The sequence below is a fragment of the Mixophyes fleayi genome, chromosome 1 (genome assembly GCF_038048845.1).
Source record: "Mixophyes fleayi isolate aMixFle1 chromosome 1, aMixFle1.hap1, whole genome shotgun sequence".
NCBI lineage: Eukaryota > Metazoa > Chordata > Amphibia > Anura > Limnodynastidae > Mixophyes > Mixophyes fleayi.
The window spans coordinates 250,307,752-250,331,456 of NC_134402.1; the positions used below are offsets into that span (position 1 = coordinate 250,307,752).

A 23,705-nucleotide genomic window follows, 5' to 3' on the forward strand; every position below is an offset into this window, starting at 1 on the left:
GCATTTAAAACCTGACGTTTGAGAAGTCTGGAATGAAGCCAGTTGCCTCTAAAAATTATGCCAATACACCATACAAAGAAAGTATATAAAGTTTCTAAGACTTGGGCCAAAAATGTCTGCATGGGGCACAGAAATTAGACAGCCATTTACCAAAGCATACTGTCTCATTAAGTTGATTGTATTTCAAAGTTGGGTAAAAAAAAAAGATTTATAAATGTGATATATATACATATATTAACGCAGAACTCCAGCAACATGATTATTTTCTTCTCTGTTTCTACCATTGTGATCCTTGCTATGTTAACGGGAAAACACTTAATATACTTAGCATCACAGAAAGAGCATCATCATCATCACCATTTATTTATATAGCGCTACTGATTCCACAACAGTCCTTGCCCCATTGGGGCTTACAGTCTAAATTCCCTAACATACACACAGACAGAGAGACAGAGAGACTAGGGTAAAAAAAAAAATTGTTTTTTTTATAGCAGCCAATTAACCTATCTTTGGAGTGTGGGAGGAAACCAGAGCACCCGGAGGAAACCCACACAAACACGGGGAGAACATACAAACTCCACACTGACCCCAGCGCTGTAAGGCAGGAGTGCTAACCACTTCGCCACCGTGCTCCCCAGCATGGATTAATTCAGATATTGTCAAGTGAAATAGCACTTTAGTAAATAATTTTAAAGTGCAATATACCTGCAATGTACTACCATCGGCCCTGCATCCGGAGGATTACATGTTTTCACTCTTCTCAAGAATGCTAGAAACGGTGTTGGGTGTTCTGGAACACCGTGATCTGGCCACGCTGTGAACTGGAACTGCCTGACTTCTCGCTTTTCACTTGATCCGTTCTGTCAAACAGAGAATTTAGCTTTACAACAATGGTTTCTTAAACGCATATCAATACAATGAGCAGTGTTTTTTGAAGTGATGACAGGAAGTATGACATGTTATTGTTACAGACTGAATGTTCTGTAGCCATTTGGAATAATAACACTTGCCTGGTGTCTTGTTGGAGTATCATTTCTGATAGGATTTAAATAATATTTGAATTTATTTTTGCAAATTTTATGACATGTTGAAGCAAATTGCATTTTGCTCTGTAAAAGGGGTTTTAGACAGATTGGGATTCTTATGTATTACTTGTGTCTATGTTACTAGGCAACAGTTTCATCGTTTCCATAATTATAGGCCTTTCAGAAGCAATTATTCAAAATAGAACATTATTTCCTACATTAGCATTTACAAGAAGGCATCAAACTAAAAATAATGTAATTATTGTTACTACTTTTGTTTTGGTAATAGTAAATTTTTCTTAACCCGAGATTAAGTTGGTGCCAATATCGTATTACATTAAAAGAAGTCAGCTGTTTTGTTATTATACTTATTTAATAGCGAGTGTCTGTTAGCCAAAGGAAGTTCTATAAGCCAAAACTTAAATCTTTGAGATATCACAGAATGAAATGGGAATAAAATTGGAAAGAGCTGCACTATCGGGATGAAACATACACATACATCAGACATTGCACATGTGGCCAGACACACCAGAGTAGACTGCTCAGAGGTAGCATAAATGAACTGCTGAACCTTACAATATGTTTGATATCATTTGCAGCCAGTACATATGGCAATAATGATCACCAGTGAACCAACATAACAGAAATATATTTTTCTACTTAATGTCTTAATAATCAGTCACAGTTTTGGTTTTCACATCAGTAGGGAATGCCTTCAAGTGTGCCAAATGTCCACCTTTATAGTGCTCAATTAAATATCAGGACTTTTCACACATCTCAATTTGAGAGAGATACAAAATTACTCATAGGTCTGTGTGATTATGCCATGTCCACCAGTCATCAGAGTGATTCTGTGAGCAAACACTACCATCATACAATATCCCTATTGCTTTATTTCTATTCATATAACACTAACGCAGAGAGTATTGGTTTACCTTATAAAGAGCAAATGTCCTGACACAATAGGTTGCAAGCTCAACAGTATCCAGTAGAGTCACTTGAATAAGGCCATATGTTTCCGTACCCCTACTTGGCCAGTACTGATCACATTTTATCTGGAAGAAAGGAGCAACAAAAACAATTAGAATTTGAATCTATCAGCTATTGTGCACAATCATCTAAAATATGTCTTATTATACAAAATAATGTTTCCATACAATTAGATTTACAAAAAAACAGATGTGATGTTAACTCTTTCCTATAAACAGTACACATGTGTCATTTTTATAGAATACATGGTTTTGGAGCTAAAGAAACAAGGAACAATTTGCAATATATATATAGTGTTACCTGAGGCACTGCTATTAGTCTGCCCCTATAATTGGTATTTAACATATCAAGTAGTTGGCAGACGCGGGATAAGAGACAGTAAGTCACTTGTAGCAGTGTATTCATTTTTATGGCCCTGAATACCAATCATATTCAAATCAAGGTATTATTATTATTATTATTATTATTATTATTATTATTATTATTATGATCATTTATTTATAAGGTGCCACAAGATCTTTGAAGTGCCGTACACAATACAAACATTTGACCATACAGGGTAATACAGTACAGAATAAAAACCGAGTAATACCAAGACTCCAGAAGCTTCAGACATCGCAATTATAGAGAAGTTGGAGCAGAAGAAATAGTGTAGAGATAGGAGGGGAAGGAGGGCCCTGCTAATAAGAGCTTACATCCTAAAGAGAGGGCAAACAGACAGCAGGCACAATGAGAGTCAAAAGAGGGGATCACAGTCATGGGCAAACGTTTTGAGAATGACACAGGCTTTTATTGACAATTACATTAAGTTTATGCAAAGAGTCAATATTTGCAGTGTTGACCTTTCTTTTTGAAGACCTCTGCAATTCGCCTTGGCATGCTGTCAATCAACTTCTGGGCCACATACTGACTGATAGCCGCCCATTCTTGCCTAATCAATGCTTGGAGTTTGTCAGAATTTGTGGGGTTTTTTGTCCACCCACCTCTTGAGGATTGACCACAAGTTCTCAATGGGATTAAGGTCTGGGGAGTTTCCTGGCCATGGATCCAAAATTTTGATGTTTTGATCCCCGAGCCATTTACTTATAACTTTTGCCTTATGGAAAGGTGCTCCATGCTTAAAACAGCATTGTTCGTCACCAAAATTTCCTTGAAAGGTTGGGAGAAGTTGCTCTTGGAGGATGATTTAGTCCCATTCTTTATTCATGGCTGTGTTCTTAGGCAATATTGTGAGTGAGCCCACTCCCTTGGCTGAGAAGCAACCCCACACATAAATGGTCTCATGATGCTTTACTGTTGGCATGACACAGGACGGATGGTAGCACTCACCTTTACTTCTCCGGACAAGCATTTTTCCAGATGCCCCAAACAATCTGAAAGGGGATTCATCAGAGAAAATGACTTTACTCCAGTCCTCAGCAGTCTGATACCTGTACCTTTTGTAGAATATCAGTCTGTCCATGATGTTTTTCCTGGAGAAAAGTGGCTTCTTTGCTGGCCTTCTTGACACCAGGCCATCCTCCAAAAGTCTTCGCCTCACTGTGCATGCAGATGTACTCACACTTGCCAGCTTCCATTCCTGAGCAAGTTCTGCACTGGTGGTGCCCTGATTCTGCAACTGAATCAACTGTATGAGACGGCCCTAGCACTTGCTGGACGTTCTTGGGCGCCCTGAAGCCTTCTTTACAACTATTGAACCTCTCACCTTGAAGTTCTTGATGATTCAATAAATGGTTGATACCTGTGAAGCCCTTTTTATGCAAAGCAATGATGACTGCACATGTTTCCTTGCAAGTAACCATGGCTAACAGAGGAAGAACAATGATTTCAAGCACCACCCTCCTTTCAAAGCTTCCAGTCTGTTATTCTAACTCAATCAGCATGACAGAGTGATCTCTTGTCCTCGTCAACACTCTCACCTGTGTTAACGAGAGAATTACTGACCTGATGTCAGCTGGTCCTTTTGTGGCAGGGCTGAAATGCAGTTGAAATGTTGTTTTTGGGATAAAGTTCATTATCATAGCAAAGAGGGACTTTGAAATTAATTGCAATTCATCTGATCACTCTTCATAACATTCTGGAGTATATGCAAATTGTCATCATAAAAACTGAGGCAGCAGACTTTGTTAAAAATAATATTTGTGTCATTCTCAAAACTTTTGGCCATGACTATATGTCTTTTGTATGAATTAAAAGCTTTTTTATTGAAAACGATAATATGCTAGAGCCATTCCCCTCTCTTTTTACATATACCTTCATATTAAATAATGGGAATTTCGAGTTCAGATCAAACACTCCATTAGAAGATATCCATACCTTACAAGAGCATCTATAGGGGCCATCTTAAGTTTGTGATTTGGTGAGTGAGATACCACTAGGAAGAGACACGTGTGATACCTTTGAGCTTCACAGCATGAAAAAAGACATGGGGGTAGATTTATCAAGATGCGAGTTTCCGTCGGGTTTGAAAAGTGGAGATGTTGCCTATAGCAATCAACATCAGATTTTAGTTATCATTTGTCTAGTACATTCTACAAAATGATAGCTAGGATCTGATTGGTTGCTATACGCAATATCTCCACTTTTCAAACTTGCTGGAAACTCACAGCTTGATACATTTACCACCTGGATTCTGAATAATCTGGATTTGAGTTTCACTACTATTTTCAATAAGAACACTGTGTTGTGATTGTTGTATTATATAGGAATAAAACTGTATTGCACTAGTTTGATTTTTTTTTTTCATTTTCATGATAACTTTGTATTGGATACTTTGAGAAGAGCAACGATTCACAGAGACACCAATAAATTTAAGTATTAATTTATTTATTAAATTATTATACATTGTAGTTTTAGAGTGGGAGACCACAAGCGCTAAGAATTTTTCAAATTTTTTGCTGCATTACAAAACAATGCCAATAATAATAATAATAATAATAATAATAATAATATATTGCATATTATATAATTGTTTCCAGAACAAAAGTAATTAAATGGATGTAAGTGCTTCTCAATTCTTATTAATTCTAAACTGAAGCACAGATCCCATAACTATTTAAAAGTTAAGGGCTGTATTTCCCATAAAAGAAAGCCAGGCCCACATTCAGTGCAGCACTAATTATGGCATTTCAAAGAAATGGTTTTATATTAAGTGCTTTACTTTTTCCTTTTATTCCTTTTTTCAATTGCATGTTCTGCTACATTTGCCTCCCTTTTCCCCCAGCATAAATAATAGAGGAAAAATTGTTCGATGGAGGGGAATAAAAATGTATGCATAGTAAATAACCTATAGCACACTGACAATGCTTAGGGCACTCGTAGCTCTAAATATGATCATGGTCATAGGGAATTCCATATAAAACAATCTTTCTCCTATACTGTATTTATTGAATAACTCGCTAGAGAACTATTGCTTAAAAAACAAATGATCAGTTGCAATACAGCCTTAAGTTATTATCGACTTAAGTTGTCATCTACTAAGCATCCCATAAAATCATGAATCAAATCAACTGGAATGCAATGAAACATATCTTAGGAATTCAATAAATGTTATTGAGAAATAGCTCTAAACAATGCAGGTATCCACAGTAGTCATGGAAATAATTGAAAATACTATCACTGATTTCTTAACTGACATATATCCTAAGAACACATCTCGCAGTTGAGAATACAAAGAAAATTATTTAACCACAATATAACCTTTGATGCTAAGTAAGGAATATAATGTGTACAAATATGTTTTATATTTTATTTTCATATAAGAAGGTTGACTGAAGGTCACTATTATGCTTACTGATTCAAGTCAACTAAGTTGCGGATGGATAGCTTAACAGTTTATTAACATGCAGTTAAGTTCTTACATATGTCAATTAATAAATAATGTGAATAAAACAAGGTAAAATAAAATGCGCATAGCCATATGCCAACATATGGCACTTGTCAAATAAGGGTCAAATCGTAATTTATATCCCTTGATTACATGTATTTTAAACTGTTATGAATTAGCCACTGGGTGTACAATATAGTTCTGGTGAGTCATGAGTATGGTATTTTCTTACTCAATTTCAAACAGACAAGGTCATTTACAAAAGTGCAAATGCACCTAATTGTCCAATTAGCACATATAAAGCTGTGCATCCATATCCCAGTATTTGGAACTGCACCTGGAAAAATCAATTTGCGCCAACTTTAGAGGGATTGCAAATCTAATTGAAAAGCCGCATAGTGAACACAGGGAAAATATCACTTCAATGTCCTTCCTATTACCATCAGGTTTTCTCCTAAAATAGTGCTTAATTTATTTATGTCTTAAATGAATCAAGACAGTGATGGCTCATCAGGAGTATTTATTACATATGTTGTGTATTTACATTATTCGAAGTGTGCCTAGAAATCTGTTTCACCAAAAAATGGCAGCTGGAATGTACAAAGGGCATTACATAGAACACACAAAATGACTCCTAATTACTGGGATTTTCAGGGGACCATTAAAAGGCTCAAATCTCCACTCAAATCGTGACTGTCCCACCTTATTCAGGATAGTTGGGAGGTATATCATGTTCATATCATGTGGTATGGATAATCTTAGCTCCTCTAGCAACAAAATGAGCACTTAAAGGTTTAACTTTAATAGTATAGTCTTGAGACTGCTCAGCTTAGAGGATACAGTGGTTGTAGCTCTTGAATAAAAAAATTAGATGATAAAAAAAATGCCAAAATTGTTGATACGACATTAAAAACCTCCTAGGTGGAGCCCAACTATACTCAATATGCATCTGTGACTTCCTGCATGCTGAGACAACAGAAATATGAATAACTGCTAGAACACAGAGATCAATGTCAACATAATTATTCTAAATTTATAAAAACCTCACACTCATTTGTAAAACAGCATTGCTGAAATATAGGCACTGCAATTACTTTGTATGTGCAATACTTTTCTCTATTACCAATGCTTCAACATTTGAATTTCTCAAAACACTCACTTATTTACATATATCTTGTCTCTCAATAAAACAGATTTACAACTATAACTAGAGATGCTCGGGCTCAGTTTTCTGAAAACCGAGCCCACCCGAACTTAGGGGATCCGAGTAGGCTCGCGAGCCGTCTCAATACTTTTGCGCGTCCTTGGATGTGAATCGAGACAAAAATCATCGTTGCGTTTTCGGATCTTGCAGGTTTTGGATTACATAAGTACCTCTCTCCCCAGTAGATCCAGCGCCATTGCTCCCACAGTAACAGGGGTAGCAATGTTCTTGTCACTCTCCAGTCTCCAGTGACATTGCTCAGTGCCATTGCTCATAAAGAAACAGGAGGGGTAGCACTGTTCTTTTCACTTGTGAAAAATTGACTGGAAATTAATATTATTGAGGTTAATAATAATGATTTTAGCAAAAAAAAAAATAGGGATTTTAGAAAAAAAATAGGGATCTAAAACCAAAATGAAAACCAAACACGCAAGGGCGGTTTTGCCAAAACCAAAACACAAAGTTAATCCAGATCCAAAACCAGAAGCCAAAAGCAAAACACGGGGGGGTCAGTGTACATCTCTAACTATAATATGTGAATTCAAATAAAAGTTCCCACAGAATGTATCAATTACCAAAGAAATAATAACATACACATCTTACAAACCCATTATATGTTTGGTTACCTAGGTGATTCTTAGTGCTTTAAAAGCTTAGATTAAAGGAAACAAACTACTCCATTGATAAATACAGTGCAGTTTACAGGAACAAGTTTCTGTCTTGCACAGTAGAAGTGTGAATGTTTTAGAAGAAAGCTTGTGAAAAATGTCTGTGAAAAAGCGACCTTTTCATTGCATGGAAATATCGGTGGAAAGGAAAGAAAGTAGGTTATACATAATTTTTTAAAAAATCATTTCAGTGGCTAAGGTTTTATTTTTGCCTTTACCTTCACAGAATACCACATATATTTCAAATATTTGTTTGTAAAATGAAAATATGATAATAACATCAGTACTTTTATCATAAACCATTATCTAAAGAAAATGAAAATAGCTGGCATGTGCAGAGAAAATATCATGGGCTTCTCAAAACTCAGTTAAAAGCCTAACCAGTTGATGACTGCAAATAGATATGATTCTCCCACTCTAACACTGACAGGAGCAGACTGGGCTGGGGGGCAAGGGGAGCATCTGCTCACCGGGCCGTTCCAATAGTGGGCTACCTTGGACTGGGTCACTAGGTCACCTGCATTTTTTTTCTCTTTTAAACTGTTCCTAATAGTCAGGTCTTGCCCCCCGGACTAAAATTTGCCAGCCCTCCCCTGCAGGCGATGCTGCTACACCCTCCCGAGGACCCCGCTCTGGTCTCAGAAGAACATGGGCATGCAATAAAACGCTGGTTGAGAGAAAAAGCTAAGCCGAGGATTGTTATCTCCAGGAATTACATTGGATGGTGAAGGACATCACAGCATTCAACATAACCTTATGCTAGGGAAGAGGGAGGGCTTGGAACTGTCAATAGCTACATTACAGTAAAGGTGGGACGCAAAGGACCGCTCTCCCAGATTTACAAATGACATACATCTATGGCTGTCAGACAAGAACAGGTTAATTATAGGAAATAAGCACTTCTACCTGGCAGAGAATAGATGTGAACATTGCTCCTGTAATATTTTAAAACTGGAATTATGGCCATCATTAAGGTAGAAATGAATGTGAGGAGTGCATAAAATAAACTGCAGATAAAGATGAAAGGAAATGTTACACATTCACTAATCAGAGTAATGAGAAAGTTTCTCTCACACAAAGTGACCTTGTAATGGAATTAAGCTTACAGGGCTGTCCCTCCCATTGATTATTGTGTGATGTGATTAATGAACTATTTATTTTCCTTTTCTTTTGAAAAAAATCAATAAATTACAAATAAAAAAATGCTAAACAAGTTTGAACTGAGAATATTTATAGAGTCCAAGATTTTCCTTTTTACAATTACGATGTTTCCTGCTTCTTTAACCATAGAAACAGGATATAAAAAAAAAAAACAGCCCAAAAGTTTAAAAACTTACTTTGATTAGTAAATCAAGTGCAAATGACAGCAATTTTAAAATAGCTTACTTGTGTACAGTCATGGGCAAATGTTTTCAGAATGACACAAGTATTGGTTTTCATAAAGTTTTCTGCTTCAGTGTTTTTAGACCTTTTTATCAAATGTTGCTATGGTATACTGACGTAAACTTACAAGCATTTCAAGTGTCAAAGGCTTTTATTGGCAATTACATTACATTTATGCAAAGAGTCAATATTTGCAGTGTTGACCCTTCTTTTTGAAGACCTCTGCAATTCACTCTGAATGCTGTCAATCAAATTTTGGGCCACATACTGACTGATGGCCACCCATGCTTGCCTAATCAATGCTTGGAGTCTGTCAGAATTTGTGATTTTTGTTTGTCCACCTGCCTCTTGAGGGTTTACCACAAGTTCTCAATGGGATTAAGGTCTGGGGAGTTTTCTTGGCTATGGACCCAAAATTTAAATGTTTCGATCCCCGAGCCAATTAGTTATCAATTTTGCCTTATGACAAGGTGGTCCATTATGTTGGAAAAGGCATTGTTTGTCACCAAACTGTTCTTGGATGGTTGGGAGAAGTTGCTCTTGGAGGATGTTTTGGTACCATTCTTTATTCATGGCTGTGTTCTTAGACAAAATTGCGAGTGAGCCCACTTCCTTGGCTGAGAAGCAACCCAACATATTAATGGTCTCAGGATGCTTTACTGTTGGCATGACACAGGACTGATGGTAGCCCTCATCTTTCCTTCTCCGCGCAAGCGTTTTTTCCAGATGCCCCAAACAATCTGAAAGGGGATTCATCAGAGAAAAAGACTTTACCCTAGTCCTCAGCAGCCCAATCCCTGTACCTTTTGCAGAATATCAGTCTGTCCCTGAAATTTTTAATGGAGAGAAGTGGCTTCTTTGCTGGCCTTCTTGACACTAAGCCATTCTCCAAAAATCTTCGCCTCACTGTGAGTGCAGATGCACTCACATCTGCCTGCTGCCATTCCTGAGCAAGTTCTGCACTGGTGGCGCCCTGATCCCGCAGCTGAATCAACTTTAGGAGACGGTCCTGGCGCTTGCTGGACATCCTTGGGCACCCTGAATCCTTCCTCACGACTATTGAACCTCTCTCCTTGAAGTTCTTGATGATTCGATAAATGGTTGATTCAGGTGCAACCTTACTAGCAGCAATATCCTTGCCTGTGAAGTCCTTTTTTGCAAAGAAATGATGACTGCACGTGTTTCCTTGCAGGTAACCATGGTTAACAGAGGAAGAACAATGATTTCAAGCACTACCCTCCTTTCAAAGCTTCCAGTCTGTTATTCTAACTCAATCAGCATGACTGAGTGATCTCCAGCCTTGTCCCTGTCATCTGTGCTAACGAGAGAATTACTGTTCTGATGTCAGCTGGTCCTTTTTGGCAGGGCTGAAATGCAGTGGAAATGTTGTTTTTGGGATAAAGTTCATTGTCATGACAAAGATGGACTTAATTGCAATTCATCTGATCACTCTTCATGACATTCAATATATGCAAATTGCCATCATAAATACTAAGGCAGCAGTATTTGAAAATGAAAAATAATATTTGTGTCATTCTCAAAACTTTTGGCCATGACTGTACATATATCTAAATAATGTAGTGGTTCTATACATTTATACAGTAAAAAAATAAATCTTGATTCAGAGTAAGGGTAGTAGCTCATTGCACAGATATTGTAGTTGACAACCAACCATATTGTTGTGCTGCTTACAGGGATTAACAATGAAGGCATATTAAACATCTACTGAATCAAGCTGTGAGCTAGCTGTTCAGGGAGGTAGAGGCACACTATTTTCCCTAATATCCACCCTTGGTGTGTCTTTGCAGAAGATATGGCATTGCCCATGACGATATTGGGAATAACCAGTAGCAAGTGATTAACTTGGAATGGACTGTAGCGGAATGTGGGGACAGGTGCCACCACTGGGTTTGCAATATTAAATTCTCAAAGGGTATGGATATCCCTGTCGAATCGCTTTATTTATCCCTAACAGCCAAAAGGCTCAACAGCAATATTGCGTATCTGGCTGAAAACACCATCGCATGAATGGAGATAAGTGCCAGTTGGGTATCCTCCACTGTTGCTGCGCCTTTCCCAGATGAATAATAATAATTACAATTCAGTCAGGGCTTTCCGTCGCCTTTAAATAGAAAGAGTAAAATTCCAATAATGCACTTTTCTAGTAAAATGTAATCCAAATTTCTGACCTGAGGCAACAATACTTATGGTAATTTATACTCCAAACAAAATGAATGTCTTCTGTATAGATAAACCTGTTTCTACTTCTGAATTATTTCAATATAAATTGTCCATAAAATGGACTAGTAAAAGATTGGGAGTGATGGTGTGTTGGACGTACACCCATTTGTGAAATTATGAAAATTTGCACTGTACGTGCCCAATAAGAAAGTGCACACATATTTGCGTATATAGAGTTGAGCACATCTGACACTTGAAGAGGGACAGCAGAAGAGGAAAGGTGCAGTTTAACATAGGAGTAGAAGCACGGAGACGAATATATACAACTGTCGGGAACTGTATCTTTTGCACCTGCTAGAGGGTATTGATGCTAATGACCAGCGCTAACTAGTTGATTCTGATTGGCTGATTGCTAATTCATCTTAAAGCTGATATGTGCTTCTTTCATTGATTGTGCATATATTATAGGATTATGTGAGCATATTTTAAAAATATTTGTTTAGTTATTTTCATTGGTATGCGAGAGGGAATATTACAACTGCTATATTTTATCTAGCCTAATAGTAATTTTGCTATCAATACAAATGTTAACATATACGGCAGTTGCTGAGCTAAACGCATCTTGCGATATGTGCAGCTCAGCATATGGACAGAAGTACACTATTTTTACGGCAGTTTTAGTTTTAGGGAAAATTACGCCCAACATGTGTCCATCTTAGCATCAGTGTTTTTCACTTCAGGGACAGTCCAATTCTTGTACTCAGTCCAATTCTTGTACTCAGAAGTACAGCAATGGTAGACGACTTAGGACAATAATACTTTCCTATAGCAGGTCATAGCATATGTGCACAACATTTGTGGAATAAAGAGCTCACTTGGCCACCTCCAACATATTCCTACAAAGCATAGCTATCCTCTGAGGCTGAGAGTTAAAGAAGAACTCAAGCCACAAATAAGCTTAGCCAGCAACCTCAGGAGATAAAAGAGATTTATAGGCAATCCCCCCATCTATGTACAGGCACACATTATTTTAAAATGACTGAAATTGTGTTTTCCTACACAAAGACATTATTAAAATAAATAGGGAAACAGCTTAAAATAGCACACACTAATAAAGAGAAATGGGACAAAAAAACAGCTTACACACTGATGAGTGCATCCACCTTGATTTGCAGATCAGATTGTGATATTACTGATATTCATTTTTCTGTATAAATGATGGCTAAAACATAACAATATATATTGTATAAATATATTTACCCTTGACCGCTCTTCCAGTTTTGTCATCATTACAACTGTGGCGCTGCGTTGTTCCCACATCATTCTCCAGAAATCTCCAAAGGTTTCTGGAAGAGGCCCTTGTGTTGCTATATAGGCATTTTGTTTTCTGTAACCATCAATGTAATTGGAATTGATATAGTCACTTCCTGGTATGCCTGTAAAAAAATAAATAAAATAAAAATAAGAACGGACGTGGGACTAGATATAATTACACATAAGACTTTCTTGTAATACAGATGTTAGTGATTATATTTTTCTTTTGTGATAGTTTCATAGTTCTTTCAAATAGCTATTGAAGGAGGATTACTTTAAAGTCCAGAGAGATTGTCTTAATAACATTATTTATACAGACTAAATATTGGCATTAGGTTTATTTGGCTTAGAATCAGGAAAGTTTATAATTTCTACAAAATAGCATACTCTCCATTAGGTTTAGTATATACAGAATTTAAGGTTGATAAACAATCTCACTGCATGCTTATACATAAGGGCATAAGGCAAGTCCCTGGTTCCTAATATTAAGTTTGACTTACATACAGATAAAAAAGACCAACTCCAAACTGCTTGTGCACAACATGTGCTAATAAAGGGTAAATACTGTATATTCAGAAAATAAAGTATGAACAAGCATTGCCAAATTGTTTCCGCTTGTACTTTTGGTTTAAGGTCAACGTATTGGTGCTTGGTTGTGACTGTGTATGTTTTCACCTATCAAGGGATAGAAGGTAGCTGCATTAAAGCAAACAAATGTGAATGACCACATACGTTTGGAAACACAAACCTCCCCGAATAGCTAGCGCTCGGATATGTCTATGCAAACAACAGGGAGATCTGGCTCCACCAGTCTTGAATAGATACCATGATGCTTGTTTGCTTTCCCAACTTCGAGTCTGGTCCCTACCTATGTCTCAAAAACCATGGTTGATCTGGAGAATGCTCTCAATCCACATTTTCCATTAACAGACTTGATCTGGGTCCCCAAAGCATGGCGACCTTTGAATGACGGTTACCAAGGACAGCTAGAGACTTCCTGGCGGTATGGGACAAAGTGCTGGAGGCAAACCTGGCAGCTATGGTTCCAACTAAAAATATCTCATTAGCTGCTTTAGCTAGGTTAATCCCAGACTTAAACCTTAATCTATTGATAACGAATGACATTACCTCGTTTACTGTTTTGCTTGAGGAACAGGGCTTACTCTCTTTCACGCAAATAAGGGAAAGATTCCACCTTCCCGCCCAGCAATTTTATAAATATCTACAGTTAAGACACTGATTTAACTCCCTTCCTAGACTAGGCCTAACCATTACATCACCACCAGCTCTGCTATACACAAAGTAAACGAAGGGAGACAATAAAGCCAGTATTACCTTATGGTATCGATATTCCCTCCCTTCACATCAGAAACAAAGACTAAAACACAACTGCAGTGGAAGAATGACTTTCATCTCGATCTAGATAGTGAACAATGGGAAGCCATTTTCATTAACTCATATCGAATGTCTAAATATATAAATCATACAGAAATAATGATAAAATAATTGGTATCTCACTCCAACTAGACTCTCCAAAATGTGGCCGCTCAGTCGAAACTCTGTTGATGTCAATGCAATATACCGAGAGACTTGATACATATGTTTTGGAACTGCCCCACATACAGTCAATGAGCCAACTTTGCCTGTCTTCTCCATGTCTAGAGTGTAGTATAGATATTGTATTGTCCAATGTGTTCCTCCCTACTATGCACCCCTACCCTCCTTTTTTATGTCCTTCCCCTTCCCCCCCTCCTTTTTACTTTCTGTATCCCATAACTCTTGAAAAAATAACAAAATACTATTGAAGTTAGAAAATCAAACAAATGTATATGTATGACAATGCACCTCGCACAATGACTTGTAGATCATGTCTTCTACCACAGGACAGTGAGTGGGCTTATACATTTGTTGGGTAAGGGGCAAATTTCCTATCTGCGCTGTCCTAGAACTCGAGCTGGAGATCTTTTCAGCAGTTGCAATGTTTTTATGTAAGGATAGATTGACTAATCATTGATTGACATATGATTTTACACTCAAGAGCTGTTTGTTCACAAAATAACCTCAGGTTTGGTTATGTTGTTTGCGTGTTATCTAATCAATAGCAGGTTAATGATTTTTGTCTATATATAAAGTATAATTGGTTCGCCATAAAATCACCCTGTGAATTGTTGCAGATGTAAACAATACAATTATCCTTTAATCAATAGAACATTAAAGAAAACTATGTAGCTTTAAACAACGTTATCCTCATGCTGATTATTTGTGAAAATATTCCTGGCATAGTAAGACACTTTACTGGCAATACAGTAAATGTATTGAATTACTGAAGTAATGGGATTGAATGTTTTTGTTGCTGGAGGGTGCCAGCAACAGTGCAGTTTATCAATGTTATTATTCTTGGAATTCTCTGCCTGCAGTGTCAGACTGGTGCGTCTTGTTACATGAGCTTCAAAATGCTGGGAGCTGGAAATTCACCTTCTATCAGACCTGACGACCCTCCCACTAATAGGTGTACCATTGTTATATATAAATCCTAACTTAGAATTTAAAAACATTCACTGAATAACATATATATGTAAAAGATTTAAAGCAATAGTAATATTGAACAAATATCAGAACATCATTACATACTACTATTACAGTGCTAGTCGGGCACCATAGTCTAAGTAGATGCTAGGACTCAGATATACAAAGTTGTTTTCAGTGCTAGGTCTGTTAGGTCTATTATTGCTTAAAAAAGAATTCCATATATTTAGCAAGCCACCCGCTTCCCCACAAATTCCCAAAACTGGACATTGGATGACCGCTGTTGGCAAAATATTAACCTTGGCATCACAACAATCATTCTGTAGTAAAAATTCTGACTTTCAAGTTGAGAGCGATAAAGGTTACAGAAAGGTGGCTATCACACAAACGGTGAGACCCTGAACATTGAACCATTACTATTATACAACTTTTTGGGAAGGACACTTATTATTAGAAAATATACTAGGATGGAATATTTATCGAATCATATCTTACTGTTTCCAAACGAAGGTCAACGCTTGCTCAATTAGCTCCCAAAGTTTCAAATGAGCAACGAGGGACCCAATGATTACACACAGACACTTTATCTCTTTTATGCCCTATTACATATACATGCACATACAAATCCATAAATAACAAGATACAAACTAACACAGAATATAATAGAAAGCAACAAATGCATAGTTGCAAATTGTCCTTAAATTCCAGAGACAGTTTAAAGTTTAGAAATGTCTGTCCCTGGTAATATCCATAGCTTTTAATATTGATCAAGTGACCAATTTTATTGCTAGCTGTTTTCAGTACGTTCTTATGCCGTATAAGGAAAAAAGTATTAAATTATCAGTTTTAGAATTTAGTCTTGTGTTATGGTCATGTTGGGTAGGTTTAGTGTCCATTGGTCTGTGTAGAGTGGCCTGCACACTATGCAAAAAAGATACTTTGTCCCACAGCAAAATAGGCCTAGAGAGTGATGCTAAGTGCATTAAGTATGGTTAGAAATGAACATTTTGAAGGGGTGCACCTATTATTTGGGAGATGCCAAGATTAGCAGCTAGGGCATCAACATTAATTCAAGACATTTTTCTTTAACAACACAACTAATTTAATTTAATTAGCAAAACAATTTTATTTTCCTAACCATCTGGCACTTGTCCTATTGTTAATCCCCGTTCTGTGACAGTATAAAAGGTGTCCCACTTCCAGCAAAATAATAGTAAAATCTGACATTCATGACATATGGCTCTGATTTGCTCTGCCCACTGTTCAGCATCGGACACACGAAGGAAGGGCTCAGAGGAAGGAAGTAAAAGAATGTTCTGCCTACTTACCTGCAGATATGATATGGGCACAGATTATCTTGATGAACTATTCTGATATTTTATTCGTAGTTCCTACACTGTATATATCCCCATCTATGATCATCTATGATTTGTCATTCTGATTTCTTTTTATTCCTTAGATCCCATCGCTCACACTTTCTTTGTCATTTGCTTTTGTCCCTTGCTCATACTTTTTTTTTTTCCTACCTTTAACTCACCTGATCCCCATTTTTTCAACCAGTCACTCATAATTTCTTTTTTGTTCATCATTCACCCGGTCTGTTTTTTTTCTTCCCACCACTCACTCATACTCACCTCTTTTTACCCACCATTGCTCCATAATGTCATTGTATTATACAAGCAAACAAAGACAGAATGGTACATGTACTAACCATTATCTAGTTCTCTCTTCTGCTACAATTCAATAAGCAGCTTTGCTTTAAAGGCACTATAAGCTCAATTATTTCTCTGCAGATTGTGCCTACTTATATATCTCTATGTTCTGACCAAATTTAGGGGTTTGTGAAAGCCTCCTCTGTACTTGCTCTGTGTCATTTTTCCAGACTTCTGACTGACCATGCCCCCGTTAAAATCAGACATGTCACCAATCTATTGTATTTAAGGGGAATATTGCACTTGAATAGGAGCACTTCGGAGGGGATTGAAGACAGAGACCAAAAGGATGGTGTCCTAATGCACGGTGCCGTCTGCTAGACGGGTTAGCCACATCTTCAATGTATGTACACACTGAATAAAACAATAGAGTTACCTCCAGTGCAATTACTTGGATACAAAGCAAAAATGGACCCAGATAATGCCTGCCTGCCATTGCCGCTATTGATTTATATCTGTGGCGAATGTGTCTTTTGTGCTCACCCTGCTCATCAGTGAGTAAGGAGGTCACATTTATCATAGAGATCGATGATTTCTATCATGACAAGTGTTCTAGCTGTTTACACTGTCCCCTGGCTGGAGGCAGCTAAATGCACAGTTGGTAAAATGCTATTTTTTAGCCAGAGTGCATGAGGCCTTACAGAAGCTACATTAAAGCATGAAAAATCTATATATTATCCTCTTAATAATTACATTAAAAAGAGAAGATAAAAAAAATGTGTCAGAGTGCTTTTACATAGCTGTGACATCTGGATGGCACTAGCGTTATAGAAGGCAGTTAGCAAAGAGTTGATGAGACAAATGAAAAACCAAAAAAATAAAAATAAAAAATGATTTGTTCCTGCAATTACTGACAAAGATCAGGATGATATTTCAACTGTGGTTCAGCTCCATGACGGTCTTGTGCAGTAAAGTCAAAACAATGAGCCTCACAACAGGTTGCCTGCTCCGTTCCATGTACAAGAAAACAACAGTATTCCTACAACTGAATGATCTCATTTAAAGATGGATTAGCTACTGATGTAGGCAGGAACATCACCAGTCTAGCATATTGCTTTAGATTTGCAATATGCATAATTCAAGAGTAAAAAGAATATTCATTTTTCATACCTAGTATCACAGATTCAGTGATTAGCAGTCAATCACTTACAGAAAGCTATCATGCAAACAATCAAGAGAAACCCAAGTCAAACTAAGATGCTTTTGATTTAAACAGCAGCAGCGCTATATCAAACATTATTCTGGCAAGGAATTGTACAGATTAGAAGAATAATGAGCAGATGACCTTGGTCGGCTTGGTCTGCGGCTGATATATAGACAGAAAATATGATGGAGCTTTCAAAGCATAAGCAATAAAAGATTCTAAATAAATCACTTTTTGCATTTACAGTAAAGGCGTGATGCGGCTGGTGCAGGCTTATGTGGAAGCTAATAACGTTCATTTTAAAGAGCAGGCAATAGCACATTATTTGTATAAACTTTAAAACCCATTTAGTAGGCAAGGAGTGTAAAACGATTGGATGGGGAATGTCAGTGATTGTACAGCACACAGACAAGATGATTACAGGGTAGATTACAGTGAACTAGCACTGACCTCCATGTGTAACCCATTCAATGTCACAAAATATGGTAATATAAGAGTCTCTGTCCTTTGTAATATGGAACTAGCTTGGTGCATAGAATAGCTTTGGAGGGGAAAAAATAACAAAACATATGCCTTTCAATATAGCCCATACTTGCCTACTTTCTTCAGCTCCCTTCCGGGAGCCAGGCAGTGGAGGGGGGCAAGAGGGGGGGCGGGGCGGCCAAAATAGCGTCATTTTGGCCCCGTCCCATGTGATGTCATGACGCAAACGCCGCGATTCACCGGGAATCGCGGAGTTTGGGAACTAATTCTGCCCACTTCACTAGGAAGTGGGGCACTTCCTAGTGAAGTGGGCAGAATTCGGGAGATTGCCACACTCGCCCGGGAGTCCGGGAGACTCTCGCAAAATGCGGGAGTCTCCCGGACATTCCGGGAGAGTTGGCAAGTATGATATAGCCCAATACTGACATGACAAACATGGTGGAGTATGATATAAAGAAGTGGTGCACATATTAAAAAAACAAAACAAAAAAAAACCAGGGCAAACCGCTGCAAAGTTCTGCTAATGTTTGATTCAGCTATAGAAAGATTTGGTATTAATACTATCAATATTATTAAATATTGTGATATTCATTGATAATACTGTTGTTATTATTAATAGATCCACCTTTTGAATGGCTTAGACTTAATTAGCCCTGCAAATCTCTATTTTGTCTATGATAAAACTTAATAACAACCAATCCATGTTGCTTTAATCTGCATGAGGTAAACTACAGAAAGTATATATTTATTTTGCCTTTTTAATTAGTAACATAGTAGTGCAAGCTTCATTTGTGACTCAGGTACACATTCAAAATAAGATACCTTACACATGTACACCATACTTGCCAACTCTCCTGGAAATTCCGGGAGACTCACGAAATTCAGGTAGGTCTCCCGGACTCCCAGGAGAGCAGGCAAGTATCCCGCATACTGCAACTTGCTTGTCAAAATGACGCGATTTGCAATGAATCGCGTCATTTTGGCTCCGCCACCCGCGACAAAATGCCGTTTTTGTCGCAGGGGTGGGGTCAAGATGCCGCGATTGACCACCCAATCATGTCCCCTGCCCGGGATCTCCCGGAATTAACTTTTCAAAGGTTGGCAAATATGATGTATACCATCTGCAAGGTACATCTTAACAAACACTATTTACTTTGTATATTACTCTCGTCTATAGGAATTGATTACTCATATTGTTCTCAAAGGCGGAGTCAAAGATTTGGCCTTATTTATTACATTTCAAAAACACGCACAGATGTTTCCCAGAAATTTACAGATTTGGACAGCTAATCTTTTTAGATTTAGACCAAAATTGTCTCCAGATAACGAGAATGGCCGAAAATTACCAGCAATTGTGATCAACATCTTATTAGGGATCAGGTCAAGTGTCAACCCCGGTCAGCTGACAACTTCAACCTAAGTAACTGTGTGCAGTCAGATGAGTGCACTAACATGAGAGATCACTTTGCATGATCACCACAAGACTGAATCTGTTCAATTTTGTCAACCATGTATTTGGCCGGTCTGTAAACAGATATGCCCATTTATAGGTGACTTAAGAGTGGATGTCGATTAAATTGTAAAGACTACTTTAGCGGTACTATTATATAAAGCAATATGGATTATATGTTTAATGGAAATCATTGTCTGCCATATGTTTTCTGAGATAAAATTTAAAATAAGTACTCAAATAAACTGAACGTATGGGAGATTCAACAAAGAAATTCAGTGCATGTCTATTGTTCGTGACAATGTATATATAGCTCTATAAAACACAGAGTAGTAGTGAAATTAATAACACTAACAAAATAACTATTGCTCTGCAAGGTATAAAATCAAAACATGGGAAACACTTGTCATTGCCTGCTGAGTATAACACTACTTAAAGCTGTGTGTGAGAAATAATTGGGGAAAAATGGATATTGTCTCTGGTTTTTATGTATTCCTATCCTATACATAGTTTAGAAGCCCCCTCTCCTGAGGCGAATGTTCTCAAAGATTAAAGAAAGGCGCAACTGGTCTGTTGCTAATGACCTGGTACACCAGAGATCATTTGTTTTGTGATAATGGAATGAGATAGCAGTAATGTTGTCATGTGTGTCTGACGCAAGGAAATGAGAAAATATTTAATACATTTTTATTAGATTTTGTATTGCTTTTCTTCTAAACATGCATCAACAAAAGTACTATATATTCACAATGCCACATCAGTTCTAGGAACTTGAATTCCGCTGTACTGTAATATGAGGGCAGCATCGCTGACAAGGGACATTCATAAACTAATATAATGTGGTATGTGTTACAAAAATATATTAAACAGATTCTCAACTCCATTAAGGTCTGAAAAAATATATGTAAATTTCTTCTGAACAAAACATGTCATTTCTTGACTTGTTTTATTAACTGTAACGCAATTTGCACTATTTGCTGCTGGATAAGTTACATATTTTTTTCCCCCCACGGTGCTAAATTGTTCTTTATAACAACAGCCACAGAACTCACAGTACGTATGTATTAGGGATATATTGTGTAAATGGATATTTGGAATTACCCATTGCTAAAATAATATTTGATGTTGCTTGTTATGATGTGTTTTATCTATAAAGTAGCGTTACCCACAGAGAACGAGAGACTGCAAACAAGCATGGGCAAATAAATATGGAAAGCAATTCTACAGTATACAAAGCCACTGCAGAGCATACAGAGGACAAATAAAATACTTTGTGGTGCAGTTCAGACAATACTATCATAGTATTTGTTACAGCATGTCAATCTAACTATATATATATATATATATATATATATATATATATATATATATATATATATATATATATATGTATTTTAATATTATTTTTTTTAAATGTATCAGAAACTGGGTGTATAATTTTCATTTCATATTTGGGTGCATTTCAAAAATATATTTTGCAGCTATTTCCATTGTAGTTGGCTCTTCTAACCTTTGCATTATGAACATTACAGCGATCTTAGTGGCTGCAGGTTGGTCGAGTCCATAGAACATTCCTATACCTTGTCTAGTTGCAGGCTTTTTCTATACCTGTCATTTTAGACGTTATTTAGACACAGACATTGTTAAGGAGAAAGAGCAAATACAAACCACTGACACACTTATTAAGGATTTATGTACTGTAGCACAGATGTCACTTTGTCAAGCAAAAAGGAAAAGAAAAAAAAGTGGGGCTAATAGTGGGAAATACCATGCAAAATATAAGCAAATATATTACAAATATGTTTGATTTCACCTTATTTTTCCTTAATGAAGTAGTTCTACCAGAAATAAATTTTAGCGTAGCAAGTCCCTTTCAACAACTAGAACATTTCTGGAAGGCCAATGTTCCAGATCGGATCAACACTCGATTTCCCTGACACTTTGTGTCAGAGCACTCTAATTTCAGATTTCTAATGTTGCATCTGGAAGGAGAATTGCCCATTGATCAGGCTCAGGGTAGAAAGTAATACACTAACTGTGTGTTACCAGACCCCTGTGTTCTGCTAGTTGCTGTATGGGGTGTTTTACTACGATATTTTTCTAGATGGAGGTGTTCTTTAAACGGTCATTGAAACATAAATGTACCCTACTTATCCTACAGTAAACTGAAACAGTATCTAAAAAATTAAAATGAAATAATATCTATAAAACATAATAACATTACCACCTAGATGTTAAATAATCATGAAAAAATAAGTAAAGCATATTTATTCTTTCACACACACACACACTCTATTATTTTACTTAAAAATAAAATATCCACGAAAAAGAAATAGTTTGGAAATAATAAGTTAGTACAGACCGTTTCCTCATATCCTCCCATACTCTGACAGTACATGTGCACTGTAGTGCTGATTGATTCACAAGAGTCTAATGCCCAAATTTCCCACTGCAGACAATAACCCTCTTGTGGACTAGAAAATACCTAGCTTGAATTAAATAACAGTGATAGGTTGCTGTAAAACCCTCTGCAATACATTGAATGAACATTTTTAACCCCCAGCTTAATACCTAGAAAAACAACATAAAATGTAAGCATGGATAGAAACCACTTTGTGAACACAGTAAAGCAGCTGTTCATTATAGCTTGAGATGTTATTGCCGCTGTTCACTGAAGGAAGATTTTGCTTACCTTCAATGGCTGAAAGCAGAACACGTGAGTGATCATATGCAATTACATTTGCATATCTATTCTTTGGTTTATTAACTTCCAGGTTAGAGTGCTCCCATGTGAATTGTTGTCCTGGGTCAATAGACTGTAAACGAAACAAAAGAGAACACAATAGAATGTAAAATGCATCTGTTTTTTTAAAGAGCATGTAGCATCAAAAATGACAAAACCACAGATACAATTTCCCTTAAAAGTATTGAAATCAACTCAATGGAAAGACAGTCACATCATTATTCTAAGGGGCTGCCATAAAGACATTTAAACATGAAGGGCCTGATTCATTAAGGAAAGTAAGGCAAAAAAAGGGAGTAAGTCCTCTCCTGCACAAAACGTTACAATAAAAGGGGTGCAAATTAGTTTATTATTTTGTACATAAGTTAAATACTGGCTGTTTTTTCATGTAGCACACAAATACTTGATAGCTTTATTTTTACAGTGAAATTTAAAGTTGATCTAGAGAACATGCTCTACCCCAACTATAAAGCTGCCCTCACATTTTAAATGACATCTCCCCTCCAATGCAACATGGTTTTGTCACGATGCAGATTTACTCCTTTTTTGGTTTACTTTCCTTAATGAATCAGGCCCAGAGACCCTATATTAAGTTATAATGCCTACAAGAAAGAGCTACTAAGGCTGATAAAGCTATGCAAGACTAAAATAGCAATTTCATATTTGTTTCTGTATTGTATACTAACCTTCTTTAATCTGACTTAAGATGTATCATATAGCTTACTAAGCACTTATACCTTTGCATTCTGGCTGAACCAATATGCAATATGTAGTACTTTACCTTATGCATCAACATCCTCCTTACTGGCCTCCCCTGCTCCCACCTCGCCCCCCTCCGCTCTATACTTAATGCGGCTGCAAGACTCATCTTCCTCTTACGCCGCTCCTCCTCTGCCTCCCCTTACTGTCTTGCCTTACACTGGCTCCCCTTCCCCTACAGAATCCTTTTCAAACTCCTCACCACCACTTACAAGGCTCTCCCCCAGTCTACTGCCCCTTATATCTCTAACCTCCTCTCCATTCACACTCCTGCCCGCTCCCTGCGCTCGGCCAATG

The 23,705-nt window shown here is 37.2% G+C and overlaps 1 protein-coding gene across 29 annotated transcripts in view; it reads right to left on the minus strand.

Moving 5' to 3' along the window:
• Nucleotides 1-23,705, minus strand: part of PTPRD (protein tyrosine phosphatase receptor type D) — a 1,423,918-nt gene that overhangs the window by 34,006 nt on the left and 1,366,207 nt on the right. For all 29 annotated transcript variants that reach the window (XM_075209451.1, XM_075209482.1, XM_075209417.1 and 26 more), the window contains 4 exons: nt 22,599-22,722; nt 12,538-12,713; nt 1,961-2,080; nt 706-860 (listed from right to left, as the gene is read on the minus strand). In XM_075209451.1, the coding sequence (XP_075065552.1) occupies nt 706-860; nt 1,961-2,080; nt 12,538-12,713; nt 22,599-22,722 (575 nt within the window). The remainder of the gene's footprint in view (nt 1-705; nt 861-1,960; nt 2,081-12,537; nt 12,714-22,598; nt 22,723-23,705) is intronic.